This window comes from Chiloscyllium plagiosum, chromosome 15, assembly GCF_004010195.1.
Source record: "Chiloscyllium plagiosum isolate BGI_BamShark_2017 chromosome 15, ASM401019v2, whole genome shotgun sequence".
NCBI lineage: Eukaryota > Metazoa > Chordata > Chondrichthyes > Orectolobiformes > Hemiscylliidae > Chiloscyllium > Chiloscyllium plagiosum.
Window position 1 is genome coordinate 72,094,912 of NC_057724.1, and position 22,280 is coordinate 72,117,191.

Consider the following 22,280-nt stretch of genomic DNA (forward strand, 5'->3'; position numbering starts at 1 on the left):
AGCTACAAGCATTAAAACAGTTCGCGTCTAGTGACCCTTGGGGTCACTGAATCCAGAACGTTAACTCTGTTTCTCCCTCTACAGATGCTGCCAGACTAGCTGAGTTTCTCCAGTACTTTCTGTTCTTATTTCAGATTTCCAGTATCTGCAGTTTTTTTTATAACATTATTGCAGTGCTCACACATCAAAATCATTTCATTGGCTGTAGTGTACTTTAGGAAGACCAGCGATTCAAGATTTTTATTCCTTTTTTTTAAGATCAGGGAGTTGCTAAGTAGGTAATCAAGTGTGAACGTACAGTACAGAAGGGTTATGGAGAGCAGTAAGGAAAGTGGAATTGAGGCTGAGATGGGGTTAGCCAACCAATGGAGAGCAGACTCAAGGGGCTGAACTGCCTACTCCATTCTGAGTTCTTATGTTGTTCTATGTTCTTTGCGTCATCATAGAATCCCTACAGTGTGGAAGTTGGCCATTTGGTTTATTGAGTCCACACCAACCCTCCAAAGAGCATCCCACCTAGACCCCCCCCATCCTATAACACTGCATTTCCCATGGCTAAGCCACCTACACCTCCATGGACACTATGGACAATTTCAGTGCAGCCAATCCACCTAACCTGCATGTCTTTGGACTATGGGAAAAAACCGGAACACCCAGAGGAAACCCACACAGACTCCACAGACAGTTGCCCAAGGATGGAATCAAACAAGGGTTGCTAGCACTGTAAGGCAACATTGCCAATAGAGCCACCATAGAATTCCCAACCTTGTCTTATCAGAATCTCCAATAGCTCGGCTGGGCAGTAGCAGTGAAAGCTTTAAGAATTGTTTTCTCCTTCTCTCTCACCTACTATTTAATATTGCAAACCAGAATTACTTTACCGGCTTGTACTTACATCAGCCATGGCCAATCAGAAATGGCTAGGTCTCAGATAACCAAGACTCGACAGTATCTGTTGTCTCCAAGTGCGCCTGTTCTGTAACCTGGCAACCTTGGCACACTTCATTATACTTTCAAAACTGAAATCTGGATTAAAGTTTAATTGACCCAGGAGTAGTCCCTATACCTTGGGAATCAGCCAACCTACATTGAGAAACTTTATTAACTATTTATGTATTTAATAAATCAGCAATGTTTGAATTATAATCTCATTAGAAAAAGTTCCATTTCAGTCCCTCAATATTCTGATCTCACACTGCTTGGCTAATCCCCATATGAATAGAATTCTCTCTTGTAATCGTATACTGCAAAGTTGTATAAGCTTACAACGTAGGATCAGGCCAATCAGCCAATCATTTCTATGACAGATTTTGGCTGAATCCACCATATACCTACAAATACTTACCTATTTTTACCTTAAACACTGCTTCGATTACTTACTGTCTAAAGCAATCACGCCTCACTCTCCCAGTGATGACTCTTCCTCACTACCTGACCAACTACAGGAAATAATCCTCCTTCATGTCACAAATTCCCTCTAACTTTCCTTTTGCATTTCAACGTATAAAGGTGGATAAATCCCCAGGACCTGATCAGTGTACCCTAGAACTCTGTGGGAAGCTAGGAAAGAGATTGCTGGGCCCCTTGCTGAGATATTAGTATCATCGATAGTCACAGGTGAGGTGCCAGAAGACTGGAGGTTGGCAAACGTGGTGCCACTACTTAAGAAAGGTGGTAAGGACAAGCCAGGGAACTGTAGACCAGTGAGGCTGATGTTGGTGGTGGGCAAGTTGTTGGATGTACTCCTGAGAGACAGAATTGGCATGTATTTGGAAAGGCAAGTAGGATAGTCACCATGGTTTTGTGCGTGGGGAAATCACGCCTCACAAACTTGATTGATTTTTTTGAAAATGCAACAAAGAGGATTGATGAGGGCAGAGTGGTGTAGGTGATCTATATGAACTTCAGTCAGGTGTTCAACAAGCTTCCCCATGGGAAACTGATTACATCTCATGGACATCACGTCGATTTTACTGCTCCTTGGATGCTGCCTGAACTGCTGTGCTCTTCCAGCACCACTAATCCAGAATCTGGTTTCCAGCATCTGCAGTCATTGTTTTTACCTACACCTCATGGAATACAGGGAGAACTAGCCATTTGGATACAGAACCAGCTCAAAGGTAGAAGACAGAGGGTGGTGGTGGAGGGTTGTTTTTCGGACTGGAGGCCTGTGACCAGTGGAGTGCCACAAGGATCGGTGCTGGTCCACTAATTTTCATCATTTATATAAATGATTTGGATATGAACATAGGAGGTATGGTTAGCAAATTTGCAGATGACACCAAAACTGCAAAGAAGATTACCTCAGATTACAACAGGATCTTGACTAGATTGGCCAATGGGCTGAGAAGTGGCAGATGGAGTTTAATTTAGATAAATGCAAGGTGTTGCACTTTGGAAACCACTCTTAGCAGCACTTATACACTTAATAGTAAGGTCCTGGAGAATGCTGATGAACAAAGAGACCTTGGAGTGCCGGTTCTTAGCTCCTTGAAAGTGGAGTCGGAGGTAGATAGGATAGTGCAGAAGGCTTTTGGTATGCTTTCCTTTATTGGTCAGAATATTGAGTACAGGAGTTGGGAGGTCATGTTGCGGCTAAACAGGACATTGGTTAGGCCACTGCTGGAATATTGCATGCAATTCTAGTCTCCTTCCTATCGGAAGAATGTTGTGAAACTTGAAAGGGTTCAGAAAGGATTTACAATGATGTTGCCAGGGCTGGAGGATTTGAGCTATAGCTAGTTTCCCTGGAGCGTTGGAGGCTGAGGGGTGACCTGATAGAGGTTTGTAAAATCATGAGGGGCATGGATAGGATAAATAGACAAAGTCTTTTCCCTGGTGGAGAGAGGGAGTGGGGGGGTGGGAGTGGGAGTGTTATCCAGAACTGGAGGGAATAGATTTAGGGTGAAAGGAGAAACATATAAACGGGACCTAAAGGGCAACTTTTTCCACACAGAAGGTGGTGCATGTATGGAATGAGCTGCCAGAGGAAGTGGTGGAGGATGGTACAATTACAACATTCAAGAGGCATTTGGATGGGTATATGAATAGGAAGGGTTTAGAGGGATATGGGCCAAGTGCTGGCAGGTGGGACTAGATTGAGTTGGGATGTCTGGTTGGTATGAACGAATTGGACCAAAGGGTCTGTTTCTATGCTGTACATCTCTCTGAATCTATAACTCTATGACACTGGATCGGTGGAAATTATCCTTAAGCTTCAGGCCAATTCTTATTATAACTGTGTCCCATTCCAACAACATCCTATGTGGTTTCAATGTAGTTGTTTCCATATGGCACATAAAAATTCACATTCACTCACTAACTGATGCCTAACTAATATTTTGTATGAATTTATCAATACTTCTTGACTCTAATATTCTATTTAATGAACACAAAAGTATCGGTGTTTGTTTTTATTTCGAGGCTTTATCTTTCCTCACTTCCCACTAATTTTTTGAATTGTGCACTCGCACCAGCGTCTTTCCAATCACAGCATACTCCTTTTTCTTCCAAAGTACCTTATTTCACACTTGCCCACATGAAGACATATCTGCCCCCTCATACCCATTTTCAATAAGTTATCCCTATTTTGCTAATATCTCCTGGAGTCCGCCAGTATTCGCACATTGCATTTCACAAACATCTCATGATTGTTTACCGAAGCCCAAGTTCAAATATTTGCTTGTATCAAAAACAAAAGTGGGTCTGAACTGATCCATGAAGTTCACCACTTCTGACACCCATTTAATGCAAGTGTTTGTTTCCTGTTTTTTCTTTAGTGCATCAGAGGTTGAGGGGGGATCTTGTAGAAGTGTATAAAATCATGAGAGGCATGGATCGGGTGAATGCACTCAGTCTTTTCCCCAAGATTTAGGAATCAAGAACTAGAGGACATCAGTTTAAGGTTAGAGGGGTAAGAATAGAATGGAACCTGAGGGAAAACGTTTTTTACAAGAGGGTGGTACACATGTGGAATGAGCTGCCAGAGGAAATGGTTGAGGCGGGTACATTAATAACAGTTAAAAGGCATTTGGACAAATACATGGATAGGAAACGTTTAGAAGGATATGGGCCAAGTGCAGGGAAATGGCGTTAGCGTGGATGGACACTTTGGTCGGCATGGACCAGTTTGGGCCGAATGGCTTGTCTCCATGTTGTAGGACTCTATGACATTAAGCTACACCCTATCTTTGGTGCTGTACAGATGTTCATAAACAAGAGAGCAAAGACTCTGCGATTCCAAAATATTTTGCCATAGATTTCAGCCAAGGGTTAAACTTTATGTCAGCCTTGTGACCTAAGCAAGGTAAGGTCAAAGGTTGGGATGGGGAATTACTGACTTTGTGATGATTGATTGTCATCAAATTACATTCATGAAACGGACAAGTACATTAAAGTTAATTCTAATGCAAATGACGACAGGTATGAAACTTGGTGTCTACCTGCTGCCACTAGTTTTGCAATATTATACACTGTCAAAATGATCTCTGGGAAATTAAACCAAGTATTTTCTTCAAGTATAAATATATTCATTTGAAATGAATACGTTTTGCCTGCAGAAATCTTGTGACATGAAAACGCAAGCCCTGGAATGAGAACAACAAATGATTGACATTGTTTTTTTGCACTCAGGATGCCACGGAATGAAACAGCAAACAATTACAACTGAAAACCCCTTTTTTAAAAAGGCAGACGATAAAGGGGAGGAAACCCAGTGATTTCTGGTTGTTTTTTCCGATCTTGAGATAAACTGGGAAGGAGCCAACAGGCTATCAACCTCAAGACACTTGCAGCATGTACCAATCATTGGCCTTTGATTGACCTGAAGGCCCATTTCCACTACTTCCCTTAGGAAGTGTCCAGGCCCATTCAAAAGATAGGTCAGGTTCAAAACTCCAACTGCTTACTGCTGACTAATCCCCAGCAGCACCACAGGTAGGAGCCCAGCAAACCCAGAGTCCTATCCAACGTGGACCTTTCTTTTTAACTTGATTCGTTCTTGGGATGAAATGTCAACAGCAATTGTTGTGCATCCTAATTGCCCTCAAATAGAATGATATGCCTCGACATTCCAGAGTCAGCCATCATTGTCTGAAGCAAGGAATAGGTTAGTTCAGATATGGATGGCAAATTTTATTGGTGATATTAGTGATAGGTGTTTTGCAATAATCAATGATATTTTCATGGTCACTGTTTCTAAGACTAACTTTCAATTCTGGATTGTGTTCATCAAATTTAAATTCTGCCAGCTATCCTAGACAGATGTGAAGCCATGTTTCAAAATCATTAGCCTGGCTCTCTGGCTGACTAGCCTTATGACATGACTACCAGAACATCGCCTCCATCCATGTCCTATGAAGCCTCTCCCACCAACTTATTAATACTGAGTATCAGCTTGGGTCTGCTTGAAATTATTTGTGTATGGTGTTGGAACGTTCTGTTCAATTTATGCATAACATGCGATGACTAACATTAGACAGAAAAACTAGGAGTAGAATGTCATTCAAATTTTTGAGCTCACTTCACCATTCAATAATATTGTGACTGATCCTCTACCTCAACCCTATATTCCAATTTTCACTCTGTGCCCCTTAATGCCTTTAATATCTGTTATCAATCTCTTTCTTGAATATAGTCATTGACCCAGCTTCCAAAGCCTCTGTGATCAATTTGTGTTCAGCTTCTCATTGTCTATATTAAGTACATGTAATCATTAGCATTACTAAAGGAGAGGTGTAGGTGCAGAAGTCACTATGATCGTTTTATCTGATCCTCCTAACGATGCAAAACCTGACTACATCTCTCCATGACATCCCAGAGCGCCGACCAATGTAGGTAAGTATTGGGTTACCACCAGTTTGAATTTCTACAACAGCTCTTTAAAATCTGGTTGCATTAACATTGAGCCACTGACAAAGCCTTTACTTCCATGTTTATCTCTCGGGCTAACCTGAGGATAATCGTTTGTAATCGCGTTACAGCTTGTTTAATGAAACCTACACAGTTGCTTTCAGATTTGCAGTGCTCGCTGAGTAAATTTGCTGAAACAGTGTTAGATGAAACAAAACACAAGTTGCTTTGGAATTAGATTGGATAATTTACTTTCGAGTAAATCACGTGCCTTCCTCCATGCTAATGAGTGTGTTGCAGAGTCATGCTTGCGCCATCACTTAACTGGATACCTTGAAGAACATAAATAATCCTCCAACTAAATACGATAAACACTTCAGCATTTGATCACACGTAGAAACATGCAACATGAAATCAGAGAAACTTAAAAAGAAACTTACTTTACAGCGATGGATCGAATCTTGGTTTTCTCCACCTGCGAGTACAAAGAAAATAATTAGCTGAAACAAAACAGTCATTGCAAAGGCTTTCACAATTTAGAGTTGCAGCACTTAGCAGTCGGCCAAGATGCTTTGAAGCACAGGAAAATCAGAAGAAGCATCAGATTTGGGAACAGCATGGTGGCTCAGTGATCAGTACTGCTGCCTCAGTGCCAGAGGCCTGGGTTCAATTCCATCCTCAGGCCACTACTTGTGTGGCGTTTACATGTTCTCTCTGTGTCTGTCCTTGCTTGTTTTACCAAAATATAATATATCACATTTATCCAAATTAAACTCCATCTGCCCCTCCTCAGCCCATTGGCCCAATTGATTAAGATCCATTTGTAATCTTAGATAACCTTCTTCACTGTCCACGATATCTGCAATTTTAACGTCATCTGCAAACTTACTAACCTCCTAAATCTGTTGTTCCTAATGCAGGGGTTGGACATTGTCATTAAAAATGAGCATTGTGGACCATCTGTGCATACGCTGTTGTATTCTGCCAGTCATTGCAAAGAACAAAACCTGTGGTAAAGTGTTGTGTTTTTAAAAGGAAGTCTTTGGGGAGACTCTTAAAACACTTAAGTATATTGTCGCTCTAAACATTTGTTTCCTTTGATTTTTCAAGGGATGTGGACGTCACTGACAAGGTATTACAAAACGTGCTAAGTAACATTCCTGATGAAGGGCTCTTGGACGCTGCCTGACCTGCTGTGCCTTTCCAGCACCACACTTTTCGTCTCTGACTCTCCAGCATCTATAGTCCCCATTTTCTCTGAGTAACTTACTAGGCGATTCTAAAGGGCAGCTAAAAGTGAAATACATTGCTGGAGACACATGTAGATCAGACCAGGTAAGGATGGCAGCTTCCTTCCCTAAAGGACATTAGTGAACCAGATTGGGTTTACCCAACACTGAGTAATGGTTTTGTGATCATCACTAGACTCTTAATTCCAAATCTCTATTGAATTCAAATTCCATCATCAGTTGTGGTGGGACTGTGAACCTGGTTTCCTGGATTGACAGTTCAGCAATAATACCACTAGGCTGTGGCCTCCCCTTCGTTGTCAACATTACAGAAGATAAAAATCACACAACACCAAGTTATAGTCCAACAGGTTTAATTGGAAGCACTAGCTTTTGGAGTACTCCATAACCACCTGATGAAGGAGCAGCGCTCTGAAAGTTAGTGCTTCCAAATAAATCTGTTGGACTATAACCTGGTGTTGTGTGATATTTAACTTTGTACACCCCAGTCCAATACCGGCATCTCCAAATCATAATTACAGAGGATAGCTTTCAAATTCTCAGTTACTGACTGAATTTAAATTCAACCAGCTTCCATGCTCCGATTTGACCTCTTGATCCCAGATCATTAACCTGGGATTCTGGATGACTGGTCCTTTGTCACTTCTAAAGTGCACCTCGCTGGCACTTTGGCAGGCACTGAGGTCACGAGAAGGTGCTACAGAAATGTAAGTCCTCCTCCCTCATCGTGCTACAAGTCCCAGTCAGAACGAAGAGTCCACATAGGACCGTGACAGCTGAAATGGAAAGACCAGCCACAGAAGGATAGGTCAGCTGCTTAGTGGGGGGACATTTATTGGAACTTAAGGAGATAATAAATCTGTTTTACTTTGTTGTGGAATGACCAGGCGAGGTTTTGTGAGTGTGTGTGTGGCACTTCCAGAGAGCTCATTTTGCGCAGAACCTTGCCTGCTGCTTAATGTTTACTGCACTGCTCATGGCAGTAATAATTAAACAGTGGGCAGTATTTAGCTAGTGATAAAGTTGACCACTTGGAGTTGCTCTCCTATTATCTCACACACCACGACAATCACTTCACAAGAAGGACAACAATAGCCGAAAGGAATTAAAACGTCTTGGACTGAAGAGCAAAAATTACCCAATTATAGTTCCAGTAATAGCCTCGGACTCTGTATTCTGTGGGTCATGTCACTCATGCTGAGGTATTGTTTTATGTGGTGCTTTGTGGCGATCTTGTTAGTGGAAGATTGGAACAGCAGTTAGCAGTCATTTAATCAAAGATGCATCAGTTTAGACTGTTTGTACCACCATTAGATTCTGCTTGAGAGCATCCCTGGCACATCTTCCCTTTCCACTGATATTTCACTACTGCAAAGGGTGTTCTCAGGGTGGCATGGTGGCTCAGTGGTTGGGGTGGCACGGTGGCTCAGTGGTTAGCACTGCTGCCTCATAGTGCTAGGGACCTGGGTTCAATTCCTGCTTTGGGTTACTGTCTGTGTGGAGTTTGCACATTCTCCCTGTGTCTGTGTGGGTTTCCTCCAGGTGCTCCGGTTTCCTCCCACAATCCAAAGATGTGCTGGTCAGGTGAACTGGCCGTGCTAAATTGCCCGTGCTAAATTGCCCATACTGTTAGGACCATTAGGTAGTAGAGTGGGTTACACTTCGGAGGGGCGGTGTGGACTGGTTGTGCCAAAGGGCCTGTTTCCATACTGTAGGGAATCTAATCTAATCTATTGTGGATTCGGCACATGGGAATAGGTGCTGACCGTTCAGTCCTTTGAGTCTATTTCACTGCCATTTCTCAGAGCAAGGTTCAACTAAGGCAAAATGGATGCTGGAAGCCAGAAATTCAACGAGAAAGTGCTTGAGAAACTCAGCAGTTCTGTTCTATCTGTGGAGAGAGAAACCGAGTTAACCAAAATGTATCTTCTTCAGAACTTGGATTGATTTCGCTGGAGAGTCAGAGGTTGAGGGGCAATCTAAAAGAAGCATATAAAATTATGAGAGACATAGATAGGGTGGACAGTCGAGTCTTTTTCACAGGGTGGACATGTCAAATACTAGAGGGCATAAGTTTAAGGTAAGAGGGGAAAAATTTAAAGGAGATGTGCGAGGAAAAGTTTGTTTAACACAGAGGGCGGTAGGTGCTTGGATCATGCTGCCAGGGAAGGTGGGAGAAGCAGATACTTAAGCAATGTATTAGAGGCATTTAGACAGACATATGGACTGGCAGGGAATAGAGGCATACAGACCATGTGCAGACAGATGGGATTAGTTTGAATGGCATCATGGTCAGCACAGATATGGTGGGCTGAAGAGCCTGCTCCCGTCCTTACTGTCTATGTGTGTGTTCTTAACACTGACTCTTGAGATTTTTGACAAAGAACCATCTCAAACTTGGTTTTTTCTCTCCACAGATGCTGCCAGACCCGCTGAGTTTCTCCAGCAATTTCTCTTTTTTGTTGCAAGCTGTGTTTATCTCAAACAGAGCAGCCACACTGCTTTCAAGCCAGTGCAAAGACAATCTGAAGCAGATATCAGCCCTCTTCCTGCAAAAGCCAAAGGGAAAAAAAAGTGTTCCTGTAAACCCATGTCTCAGGGGATGTATATGTATATGTTATTCAGTACTGAAAACTGTGGTATCCATTTTGCATACCTGTAGATAAAGGGGGCATCAAATTATTTTCAGACCCGTTTACCTGCATTAAACAATACCAGCAGCGGCAGCCATTGACCTCCCCAAAAAAAGGATCTAACACAGGTGGCATCAAGCCAATAGGAAAATCAACATGACTGGTTGAATCCTGAACTCAATCAGAAACAGTCAGACAGCACAGGAGATTTTTAAAGGGATCTGAACCATCACTTGATGCACATGTGTGCATGTGACAGTAGAAGACAGATAAAGACCTTTGGCAAGTAACTACTTCCGTTGTAATGGCACCTTTGAGGTCCATAGCACTGTAAAAGACCTTTCAGCCCATCGAGTTGGTGCCAGTCAAATACAACCATCTCATTATTCTAATCCTATTTTCCAGCACTTATCCTGTAGCCTTGACATTGTGAGTGGACATATAAATACAACCATTTCTTCTATAACACGGTAGTCGTGTTCCTGTGTGACCTTGCGCTATACAAGAATCGCGGAATATAAATCACACTTCAAGTGTCGGCAATGCAATCACATTAGAGCCAACACACCTTTTAAAAGTTCACGTTTAGGAACAGCATCCCCTATTCGTCAATCGCGTTATAGCAAATTCACATTGACGAAACGCACGTTCCAGCAGAACAACCTATACTTCCTCTATGTCAGGAGGGGTTCTGCCTCCTCCATCCGTTCAGGCAGTCAGTTCCAGACTCCCACCAGCCTCTGGGTGAAAAACTTTTCTCTCACATCACTTTTGAACCACTTGCCCTTTACCTTAAATCCATCACCCCAATCCCTCCATCAAGGGAAATTTTTCTTCTGGTCGACCAAATCCATGCCCCTCGTAATTTGATACATCTCAATCTTGTCCCCCCTCAATTTCCTCATCCAAGGAAAACAACTTTAGTCAGACCAACCTCTCTTCGTAAGTAATACTCTTCAGTCCAGGTAATAGATTCCTAATGAAGGGCTCCGGCCTGAAACGTCAATTTTCCTGCTTCTTGGATGCTGCCAGACCTGCTGTCCTTTTACAGCAACACACTCTCCATCCATAAATCTCGTCAACACTCTCTCCAATGCAATCACATCCCTCAGAATATCATCGCATAGATTATAATTTCTATGTGTGCATGCAGATTTAAAATGTGGTTGTACGTTCCAATTCTAGGCGTGCACTGTAACGCTAATACAGAGGGAGCGCTGTGCCATGTGAAGAGCAGTCTTTTGGTTGAGATATTGAGCCAGGACCCTGTCTCTCTCTGTGCTAGGAGGTGATGTATATATTTAAGATCCAATAGCACCACTTCAAAGAAAATGATGGGCGGCCTGTCCAATATTTATACCTCAAGTAATGTCACTCAAAGACAACGAAGATCTTTTATTACAGTGGTGTTTGAGAGATCTTGTTGGTACAAATTGCTGCATTTCTGAAATCACAATACTTTCAAAATGTACTTTATTGGTGACACAGCACCTTGTAATGCCCTTCGGACATATAAGTTGAATTCCTTTCTTACTTTCCACTTAGATCTAACATTTTGAGATGATCTAATGATTGCAGCAATTAATAATTTGGTGCTTTCTTTCGGTATTTTAATTTTGGAGCTGTGCATTATATTCAGATGCTTCATTAATGATGATTCAAGAGATATATCACAGCTTCAAACTGCCAGCTAGAAAGATGCATTCTGGCATGAAAAATGTACATTAGAGTGTTTGGTAGGAAAGGTTGGCGAGCAGGGCGGTGGGGGTGGTAGAGATGTGAATTGCTATAAATATATATTTCCACTATTTCTGTTACATTTTCTAAAGACAGCCTTACATGTTGTACTATTTTTAAATAAAGTCATTCAAATTTAACTTGCGCATAATGAGAACAACAAAACAAAGAACTGCGGATGCTGGAAACCAGAAACAAAAACAGAAATTCCTGGAGAAACTCAGTAGGTCTGGCAGCACCTGTGCAGGGAAAGCAGAGCGAGTGTTTCAGATTTGTTTTGGTTCAGCTCAGAATGAGGATCTTTTTCTCTCAGAATCTGCTTGGTCTTGGTTTTATGGTGTGTGACCTACAGATTGCGGGCTCAACATCTCCTAAAAATCCATTAGTTATTTTTGGAATGCAATTCCAGTCCTGATTTTGGAAAATTAGTGCACATGGGGCTCACAGTAATAGCAGGAGCAGACCAATGTCCGAATGCTTTTTTGTGCTGTAGCATCACTTAGTTGGTAGGACACAGAAGGAGATTATTCAGCCTGTTAAGTCAATGCTAGCTCTCTGTACAGCAAACCAGTCAGTGCCATTACTTTGCTCCATTCCCATTGTCCCCAACTTCCTATCCAATTTCCTTCCAAAGTCATTCATCATCACTATTTCAACAACACTTCAGCTCTGAGCACTCAATGTTTAAGTTTCAGTGATCAAGATACGATTTGCCAATTTTCAAGGACCCAAAGTAAATCTTTTCTTTGAAGTATTTAGATGTAGCAGTATAAAAACAGGCCTAACTGCTCAGTGCCAATGCTTCCAAATGTACCTTCTCTCATACCTTTTCACCTTATCACAGCAGCCCTTAAGTTTCTTTTGCTTATGTGCTTACCTAGTTCACCTTTGAAAGGTTCTCCATAATTAACCTTGACTAGTCCTTTCAGCAGTGGGTTCCATATTACAATGACTCACTAGTTAAAGATGTTTCACCTAAATTGCACATTTGATTTATTACTGATTATCCTACAAAGACTTCCTGAGCATTAAAGACCTAGACTTTGCTAAAGAAAATACATAATGTCAAAAGCTTATTGTCATGCATTCATCAGGACTAGACCATAAGAAGTAGGAACAGGAGCAGGCCATTCAGCCCCTTGAGTTTTCCCCACCGTTCAATAGGATCATGGCTGATCCTACAATCCCCCTTTCAACTTCCCAACCCTTTCCCCATAGTCCTCGATTCCCCGACTGATCAAGAATCTATATCTCAGCCTTAAATCAATCTCAGCTCTCTGTGAAAAGGAATTCCAAAGACTCACAACCCTCTGAGAGAAGAAGTTCCTTCTCGTTTCACTCTTTTACTGGTGGCCATTTATTCTCGGATGACAACCTCTGGGGGCTCACTCTCCCATGAGGGGAAACATCCTCTCAGCATTTACCCTGTCAAGTCCCTTGGGTGTGGGAGGCAAGATTAGCTTAGAAAGGGAACACCATAACACATTAAATAAGACTGCTGATTCTTGGATCGAGTGAGTGGAAGATGAAAAGCTTTGACTTCATGTCTTCTTTAAACAATGTCTAATACTATTTTATCATTTTGATTCTCCATTATGACCAATTATGCAAATGAAAAATGAATTACAGTTATAAAACTATTGTACATGGAAACAGACCCTTCAGTTCAACTCGTTCATGCCGACCAGACACCTTAAATTAATCTAGTCTCATTTGCCAGCATTTGGCACATATCCCTCTAAACCCTTCCCATTCATATACCCATCTAGGTGCCTTTTAAATGTTGAAATCGTACAAGTCTCCATCAGTTCCTCTGGCAGCTCATTCCATACATGCACCACCTTCTGCATGAAAACATTGCCCTCAGGTCCCTTTTAGATCTTTCCCTTCTCACCGTAAACCTATGCGCTCCAGCTTTGAACTCCCCCACCCCGGGGAGAAGACCATAAGACCATAAGATATAGGAGTGGAAGTAAGGCTATTCGGCCCATCGAGTCCACTCCGCCATTTAATCATAGCTGATGGGCATTTCAACTCCACTTACCCGCATTCTCCCCGTAGCCCTTAATTCCTTGTGACATCAAGAATTTATCAATCTCTGCCTTGAAGACATTTAGCGTCCCAGCCTCTACTGCACTCCGCGGCAATGAATTCCACAGGCCCACCACTCTCTGGCTGAAGAAATGTCTCCACATTTCTGTTCTGAATTTACCCCCTCTAATTTTAAGGCTGTGCCCACGGGTCTTAGTCTCCCCGCCCAACAGAAACAATTTCTTAGCGTCCACCCTTTCCAAGCCATGTATTGTTTTGTAAGTTTCTATTAGATCTCCCCTTAACCTTCTAGACTCCAATGAGTACAATCCCAGGATCCTCAGCCGTTCCTCGTATGTTAGACCTACCATTCCAGGAATCATCCGTGTGAATCTCCACTGGACACGCTTCAGTGCCAGTATGTCTCTCCTGAGACCTTCCCTATTGACCCTATCCATGCTTCTCATGATTTTTTAAACCTCTCTAAGGTAACTCGTCAGCCTCTTACGCTCCGGGAAAACAGCCCCAGCCTATTCAGCCTCTCCCTACAGCTCAAACCCTCCAACCCAGGCAACATTCTTGTAAATCTTTTCTGAACCCTTTCAACTTTCACAACATCCTTCCGATAGGAAGGAGACCAGAATTGCACGCAATGTCCCAAAAGTGGCCAAACCAATGTCCTGTACAGCCGCAACATGACCTCCCAACTCCTCTACTCAATGACTGAACAATATGGCAAGCATAGCAAACACCTCCTTCACTATCCTATCTACCCCGACTCCACTTTTGATCAATTGAAAATGTCCGATCAAAATGTGTAATTGTAATTATGTTTAAAAATGACTCTTTCATCTCAATTGGCAATTAGATATTTATGTTCAGTCCTAATGAATAAGTAATCCTATGTTCTGTTTGGCTGCGTATGCCACAGATTGTATCTACACAATTCTCTTGGATTAAAACTGTGGCTCGATCCTTTAAGAGTACAGCATATCACAAAAACATGAACCTTAATGACTCAGAAATTGTTGGAAGAGGAGCTCTGTATTCAGCATGCTTGTCGATATTACTTCATTAAAGTCCCAGTAATTGGGCATGAGGGACAGATACTGCACAGGTTCCAATTCTCTACACATTATCAGATGATTTGTGCTGTTTTGCTATCAACCTTGTCAAAACCAAAAATAAGCTTCACCTCAAGTCTTTCCATTCAAATTCATCAAAACATTGCTGGATTTTCTCTGTTCATCAAAATAAATCTAATTAAGCCTCAGACTTCGAGTCTGAAGAGATCTGTTAATTGTGTGATTGATGATTCTGATCTAAAACTCAACATTGTACTGAAACAGGAGTTTCATTCCTGTAGGCTGTAAGTTGTTCTGAGAGATTTTAAGTTAATTTCTATTTATTTTCATCTCAGTTTGCAATTCTGTCTTTTCTATCGGCTAATGCAGTCTCTTCCTTTCCCTGTCCTTTTTGTTTCTCTTTTTGTCCTAATTTGTATCAAATTCATTCAGGTCCTCCTTCTGTTCATTAATTAAAGGAGATAAATCATTAGTCCCAAACTTCACTCAGGTTCCAAGTGTCCAACTGCTTTGGAAGCAATGTTATCAGCTTCCACTTCAAGCAGTTTGTCTGAAAAGTGCAGGACAATCTGAGGGTGAGATTAAACAACTCAACCAGTTCCCCACTCCAGAAATTTTTGGACGATGCACCTGATACTGGTCCAGTAGGTTTATATCAAAAATAAATGAAAATGTACTAAACCAATGTCATTTGCTCTGCATTTGAGAAGTGTCAGCGATGAAATTGCCGCCTGATCCAAATAGACAAACCCTTTGAGCTGTTTCAGAACTTGCTTAAGGAAAGCCGCATTTGCTCGTGCCACTTTTGACACAATGCTGCTCCAAAGGCACACTACATATGGGTGAATAATCATTTCATAGCAATGCCCTCACTGTGACAGCTGCGGTAACATCTCAAAAGGAATTGCCGATTTCTATCAAGTTGGTGAACACGACTGGATGATTATATTTGGTACAATTAGGTCGACCCCTATTGAAAGAAGGGAACAGTCATGAGACAGCCAAATATTGCCAGTTGTTTCCCCTCACACTTTGTAACAGTAAAACGTACACAAATTGTCTCAATGACTAAATCTCCGACTGCCTTCCCTCCTACGCAACCTGTTCTGCCTCAGATATGGACCGTGGTTCCAGTTTATTGCAGAACTCATTGATCTGTGTACAGTCCATTTATCATTCATGAAAGAACTCAGTGAGCTTCACAGTATATTATATAACAACTCATATCATCTGTCAACTGCAGACTTATTTCTGTTTTCAACTCCATAGGGATTTTGTCTTTTTGATCCTTCTTGAATTAAAATGTTGCTAAGCAACACAGCCAGAAGGCATGCCGGCTCAGTGCTTCTAAAAACATAGTCTATCAAATCATTTTAACAGCCTGAAATCCTTACTGCATTTCAGAAAGCGCTATTTATTTCACGGAGCTGCCATACGGCTAGATAGATGTTAGACAGTAGTTTACCAAAGTACAATTAACCTGTCACATTTTGGATTTTTTGGAAGACTGATACCAAGGGACATCCTTTTGCTAAACGAAGCTCAAGATTGTCTAACCACTTCCTGTATTCAATCGTCACTTGGTTTGTACTGTAATGATTAGACTTTCATCACTAAATCTAACGCATTAGTTAATAAAAAGCTTCTCCAATCATCTGAACAATTGTCCCACAGCCCAAGTCAAATCTTCAATCAAAGTGCACGTGTCTCCCAAGATGATCTCATCTATCACATGTCAAAATCTTTTATGCTATCCATTGGGTTTTCTTTGTAACCTGGGCAATGATTCCATACTCCGCAGCTCTGAAAAGCTACCCAGTTGAAATGTATTCATCGTTTTAATTTTCTTAAATCCATGATAATGAGCAAGTCATGAAAAAAAGTGCAAAAAGTCAATCAAGGTGTCCTTGTAGCTCACGTTATAATGAGCCGTGTAAAGAGTACATGGCTTTGATCAGTTGACCTTTCTTTTCCATTTATATTCATGTGATTGTTGAAGAGGAGCTATTCTGTGCAAGGGTAAAGATGAGGAAACTAGCAATGGGAAACAGTAGGGAGTTAATACCTTGAAATATTGACTGATATTGAGTTGAACTGCAGGTGAAAAGCAGCAACAAATTACACCACAAGGTAAATGTGTTCGACAGTGCACAGCCTCCATCACATACTTGAAACAGGCAGAGTACTCCATCAGTATTATGACTGAACAGAGATGAAAATTTAATTGCTGCCAAATGTGTTCAACTGTTCACCAATGCTGCCAATCTGGTGTAATATGAAAGCTTTCGGTTCAATGCTTTTGTTTCAATTTTAAGATTGGGAAGAGTTGCCGCTCAGTCAGTGAGACACAAATAAATGGGAGAGAAAGTCAGCTTGAGGTCTACAGCAATTAAACTTAGTAGAAACCAAGGTTCTAAATCCACATTTCCTATTGGCAACAGCATCTGACACCATGCTGCACCATGAGCCCGCTCGACCTCCCTACTACATGAATTATGGCATGTCCAACACCCCGTCATTTGATGAGAATACATTTTTAAAGAAAAATAATAACACAAGGAATACAGCCAGGTGGCCATTCAGCCCTTTAGGTTCAATCTGCCATTCAAGGAGGACATGACTAATCTTCTACTGCAAGACTATTTTCCTGCACAATTATCATATTTCTTGAATTTTCTTCCATCGGATATGCAGGACTGAAGTCATTGGCTTTGCTTACCTTCTGAATTCCATTCCCTGGTTGTTGACTGCATTCTGTGCTGTGGCCACTGACTGATGCTGGGCCAAACTGTTTATAGCCTTGGTATTAATGTTCCTTCACTGTTTCTTTGTTGTCAGCAGCCTGTTGTCCCACATTGCATGAATCAACAATTCTCTTTTTAACAACTGACTTCCTACAATCACTGTCATGGCCACAGTGTCAATCAAGAACAGCACCCTGTGTGGGGAAGGGTGGGACAGGTCAGAGGGTGACCCTGTGGACCTGTTCCTAGGCCTGGCCAAAGTGCCCATTAATGGGTCCAGGCAATGGGCTGTGGAGGGGGCCATTGTACCTGACTGTCTTTCCCTCTTTCCCGATTACACATATACCCAGGGGTTCACAGAGAGGGACAGTACAGTGTTCATGGTACACTGGATACCTTTCAAGATTGGTGGGTATGCAGGGCCTGGGCTGCATCATTACGCCAGGTAATGTTGGTTGGATTTAGTAAGTTTCTGTTCCGATCTATAACATTAACCATCACTTTAGTTACAATGCCCTTTTAGGTGGCTGTTCAACACAATTTTGTTGCTTTACATTTTAAAGGAAGAGAGCAGTCTCATCTTTTGTTGAACTGAGAGTTTGTATTATTGGCCTGATCTCACTGAGTGAAAGGAACTTGACCCAGAACCATGGATAGAAGGTTGTGACACTTTCTGCTTAGACATTTTATTGATTAACATTGACTCTCAAATAGCAATGAGGATGCAGAGCATGATAGTGACATTGTGTCCAACCAATATTTAATTAATCAAGCACATTTGTCTCTTAATTTGTTTGCCGTGTTGAACAATTTACTCGCAGCAGTTGACTCCTTTCTTATCTGAATCTTCCCTTTTGTCCAGTTGTCATTGATGTGTTAGTTCAAGCAGCCAGAGAGCTTTACTCTCCATCCCACCCTCAATTCAGTCACTCATAGCAGGATTCCACAAACATTCTGATTGACCAGCAATGAATTAATATGTGAACCCTTTGGCTGGACCTAATCAAACTTTTTGAAACTTGTGGCATAATCTGCCCTTGATTCTACTCTGATTGAATTGGCACCTGACTTTGACGACATATTGGACAAAACATTGATTTTTCGGACGTGGGCACACTTGGCAATAATCTAGATTAGATTATAGATTAGATTCCCTACAGTGTGGAAACAGGCCCTTCAGCCTAACAAGTCCACACTGACCCTCCGAAGAGCAACCCACCCCCCTCTTGACTAATGCACCTAACACTATGGGCAATTTAGCATGGCCAATTCACCTGAGCTGCACATCTTTGGACACTGCCCATTCTCAAGTGGCTTGTTAGACAACAGAGGACAGATATGCGCCAAAGGCATTTTGGGGGGGATGAGAGACACATGAGAGCCAAGGAGGACAGGTTACCAAGTGTAACAGCCGGGTTCATATACCAACCTAACGCAGCTTCACAGTCACCTCTACCACCCATTTCATTTTCAGACTTTATTTTTCAATGGTTCAGAAACTGCTCTGGTGAGATCCAAAACTGCTCTCTGGTCTGGATAATATCACCACTCCATTTCAGTAAACAAAGGCAGACTGAAATGGGCACTTAGCCACAAATGGTCGAGAGAAATTGCACAAGGAATTGTGAGAAGGCATGTGCAGATGGGGAGAGATACAGTGAGGTGCAGCATTTTGAGGGCATTAATGTTTTGGGTCCAGTGACCCTTCTTCAGAACTGGACTCAAAATGGCAACTCTGCTGTCTCTCCACAGATACTGCCAGACCTGCTGAGTTTATCCAACAATTTTAAAATTTATTTCTGACTTTCAGCATTCACAGTTCTTTGGATTTTTGTTAGTAATTGGAACAATTCTCTCATTTTGAATAAAATATTGTTTTATCTACCAGTTGAAAGATCACACCTTGATGATACAATGTGAGCATTTTTTACTATTTATTCACAGGATGATGGGGCTGTTGGCTCAGCCAGTATTTATTACCCATCTCTAACTGACCAGAAAGCAGTGCAGAGTCAACCATATTGCTATGGGTCTGGAGTCACGTATAATCCAGAGCAGGTAAGGATGGCAGTTTCCTTCACTAACGGACATCAGTGACCAGATGGTTTTTTCTTCCTGACAATCGGCAATGGATACATGATCATCATGAGAGTGTTAATTCTAGATTTTATTTTTATGAGTGCAAATTCCCCCATCGGCTGTGGTGGAATTTGAAGGATTCCATGAGTCTTGGCATTAACAGTCCAACGATAACGCCACCACGCCATCGCCTTCCCACATGCTCAAGTACTGATGATACGCTGAAAGCAGAGGATAGCTGCCTTGGTCTTAAGTTCTGAAATTCCCTCTATAAACTTCTCTGGTCTCCACTTTTAAAGCAATCATTAAAATGTAACAAACACAGAGAACTGACTCTGCAGATGCTGCCAAACCTGCTGAGTCTCTCCAGGAATTTCCGTGTTGGCTTCACATTTCCTGCATCTGAAGTGTTTTGCTTTTATTTGAATGGTCAAAGCTTGCCTTTTGGATTAAACATTAGGCTATCTGCGCTAATAATGCTTCATAGGCTTGGCATTAAATGTCGCAAAATAACAATTTTGTTAAGTATCTATAGGTGTTCCAATACAGCAAAGGGACTGTATAAATATAAAGATGCTGTTGTTCCTTGCTTGGATTAGTCAACAGCATTACCTTCGTGTACCACCAAGATGGCAGAATGCAGAATGGTGAATATTACATCTCAGAATTCCTGTGTTCTTCATCTAAAGAAGTCATTCAACTTTCTCAATAAATCTAGAATAATGTATATCCACAAAGCGCAAACACATGCACTGATTCAAACAGAAAAACACATCACAGTTCATTGACAATATGATGTGCAATCAAGAGTGTAAACATTGCAGATTGCTTTCAAATGTACATTAAGACTCACAGAGTTATGGATTCATTGCAAGCCGGGGTGGGTTCAGAATTGAGTGTGCTGACAATTGCTACTCTACAGCATGGGTTGTCTACCAGCCTATTCCTGCCTCTGAATATTTTGGGGAAGTGATTAGTGCAGAAGGTGAGTGGGTGTTGATGGCTACTTGACCATCTGTGACAGATAGCCAACCAACCCTAATTAAAGTGCTGACAGAATTCTTCACATACTGTCTGCATCTTCCAGACTGCATTCTGGTCCCTTGATATACATGCAGCCTGCAAATAGTACAGTGGTGGTCTCACAAAAGCAGGGACTGGCTTCAGAGATACATGTCCTGCAAAGTAGCCTAGTCTGGACCAAATGGGCAGAAAGGGCTACAGCTGCAGCCATAGGCTGTGGAAAGGCTCTCCCCGTCCCTGTTTTTCACTGGTACACCGGTAATGTCAACTAACTTTGCAATCCCGAACACCAGGGTAATTTTGATGATCATGGGTTCAAATCCTACCATGGCAGGTGATGAAATATGAATCCATTAAAAATCTGGAATTAAAACGCCAGTCTCATGACAACCAAGTAATTATTACTAATTGTTATAAAAACCCGGGTGGTTCATTCATGCACGTTACAGAAGGAAATCTGCTGTCCTTACATGGTTTGGCCTACATGTGACTCTAGACCAGTCCAGTTTGACTCTACTGCCTTCTGAAATGGCCTAGAGAATCAATCAATTCAAGGGCAACAAACACTTCAAAAGACCATTAGGCCATTTGGCCCATTGCATCTGACCTGTCATTTGACCATTGCTGATAGGTTTCTCAATTCTATTCACCTACTTTCTCCCCTTAATAATCAGGAATCTATCTCTCTCTGTCTTAAATACACCCAATGACTGGGCCACCACAGCCCACTGCGACAATGAGTTCCAACGATTCACCACTCTCTGGCTGAAGAAATTCCACCTCATGTCAGTTCTGAAGGGTCATCCCTTCACTCTGAAGCTGTGCCCTCAGGTCCTACTAGTGAAAACATCTTCTCCATGTCCACTGTATCTAGGCCACTCAGTATCCTAAAGGTTTCAATCAGATCCGACATCCTCATCCTGCTAAACTCTGAGTGGTGACCCAGGCTCGTGGGCGGCACGGTGGCACAGTGGTTAGCACTGCTGCCTCACAGCGCCAAAGACCCGGGTTCAATTTCCGCCTTAGGCGACTGACCGTGTGCAGTTTGCACATTCTCTCCGTGTCTGTGTGGGTTTCCTCCGGGGGCTCCGGTTTCCTCCCACAGTCCAAAAATGTGCAGGTTAGGTGAATTGGCCATGCTAAATTGCCCGTAGTGTTAGGTGAAGGGGTAAATGTAGGGGAATGGGTCTGGGTGGGTTGTGCGTCGGTGTGGACTTGTTGGGCCAAAGGGCCTGTTTCCACACTGTAATTAATCTAATCTAATCTTCTCAACTGCTCCCCATCTGACAAACCCTCCATTCCAACCTCACCAATATCACATGCAAGAAGACAAAAAAAGGGCACCTTCAACTTGCGGTCACCAATTCGAGCAGCTATAGACCATCCTTAATTGGGCATGCCACGTCTGGGTTCTTAACCAGGAATTTTGCCCAGTATTGAGACCAGGAGCCAAGAACTAAACTTCAGCCCCTGCTAGAAGCTACCCTTATATTGAGTTCCCAGTGTGCATGTCTGGGAAAAGCAAGAGGAACTAAGAAGCAAATGTTACTCAAGCTGGAAAAGGTGGGAGGTCAGAGAAGAAGAAGTCTTTTTTTTTAATTACTGATAATCAGACTTAGCGAGTCGCTGTGCTGCTAAGAGACACACAGGAAATGGCTGCTGGCTGTGACCAGATCTAATTAAAGCTTGTGGGAACAAAGAACATTTAAGAACTCCCTTCTTCCGAAATGCTTTTTCCAAAGTGTCCCATTGCAACCTGGCTAAGTTATACTCAGTGTCTTCAAGGAGCATGGAGCTCAGGTACTCTCCCTGCATAATACTGGTGAAGCAAGATAGGGTTTTACCAGG

General features: G+C 42.1%; 1 protein-coding gene across 3 annotated transcripts in view; it reads right to left on the reverse strand.

The window, feature by feature from the left end:
• The window catches only part of aff2 (AF4/FMR2 family, member 2), a 526,072-nt gene that overhangs the window by 122,753 nt on the left and 381,039 nt on the right, over window positions 1-22,280 (reverse strand). For all 3 annotated transcript variants that reach the window (XM_043705172.1, XM_043705171.1, XM_043705174.1), the window contains exon 9: window positions 6,291-6,325. In XM_043705172.1, the coding sequence (XP_043561107.1) occupies window positions 6,291-6,325 (35 nt within the window). The remainder of the gene's footprint in view (window positions 1-6,290; window positions 6,326-22,280) is intronic.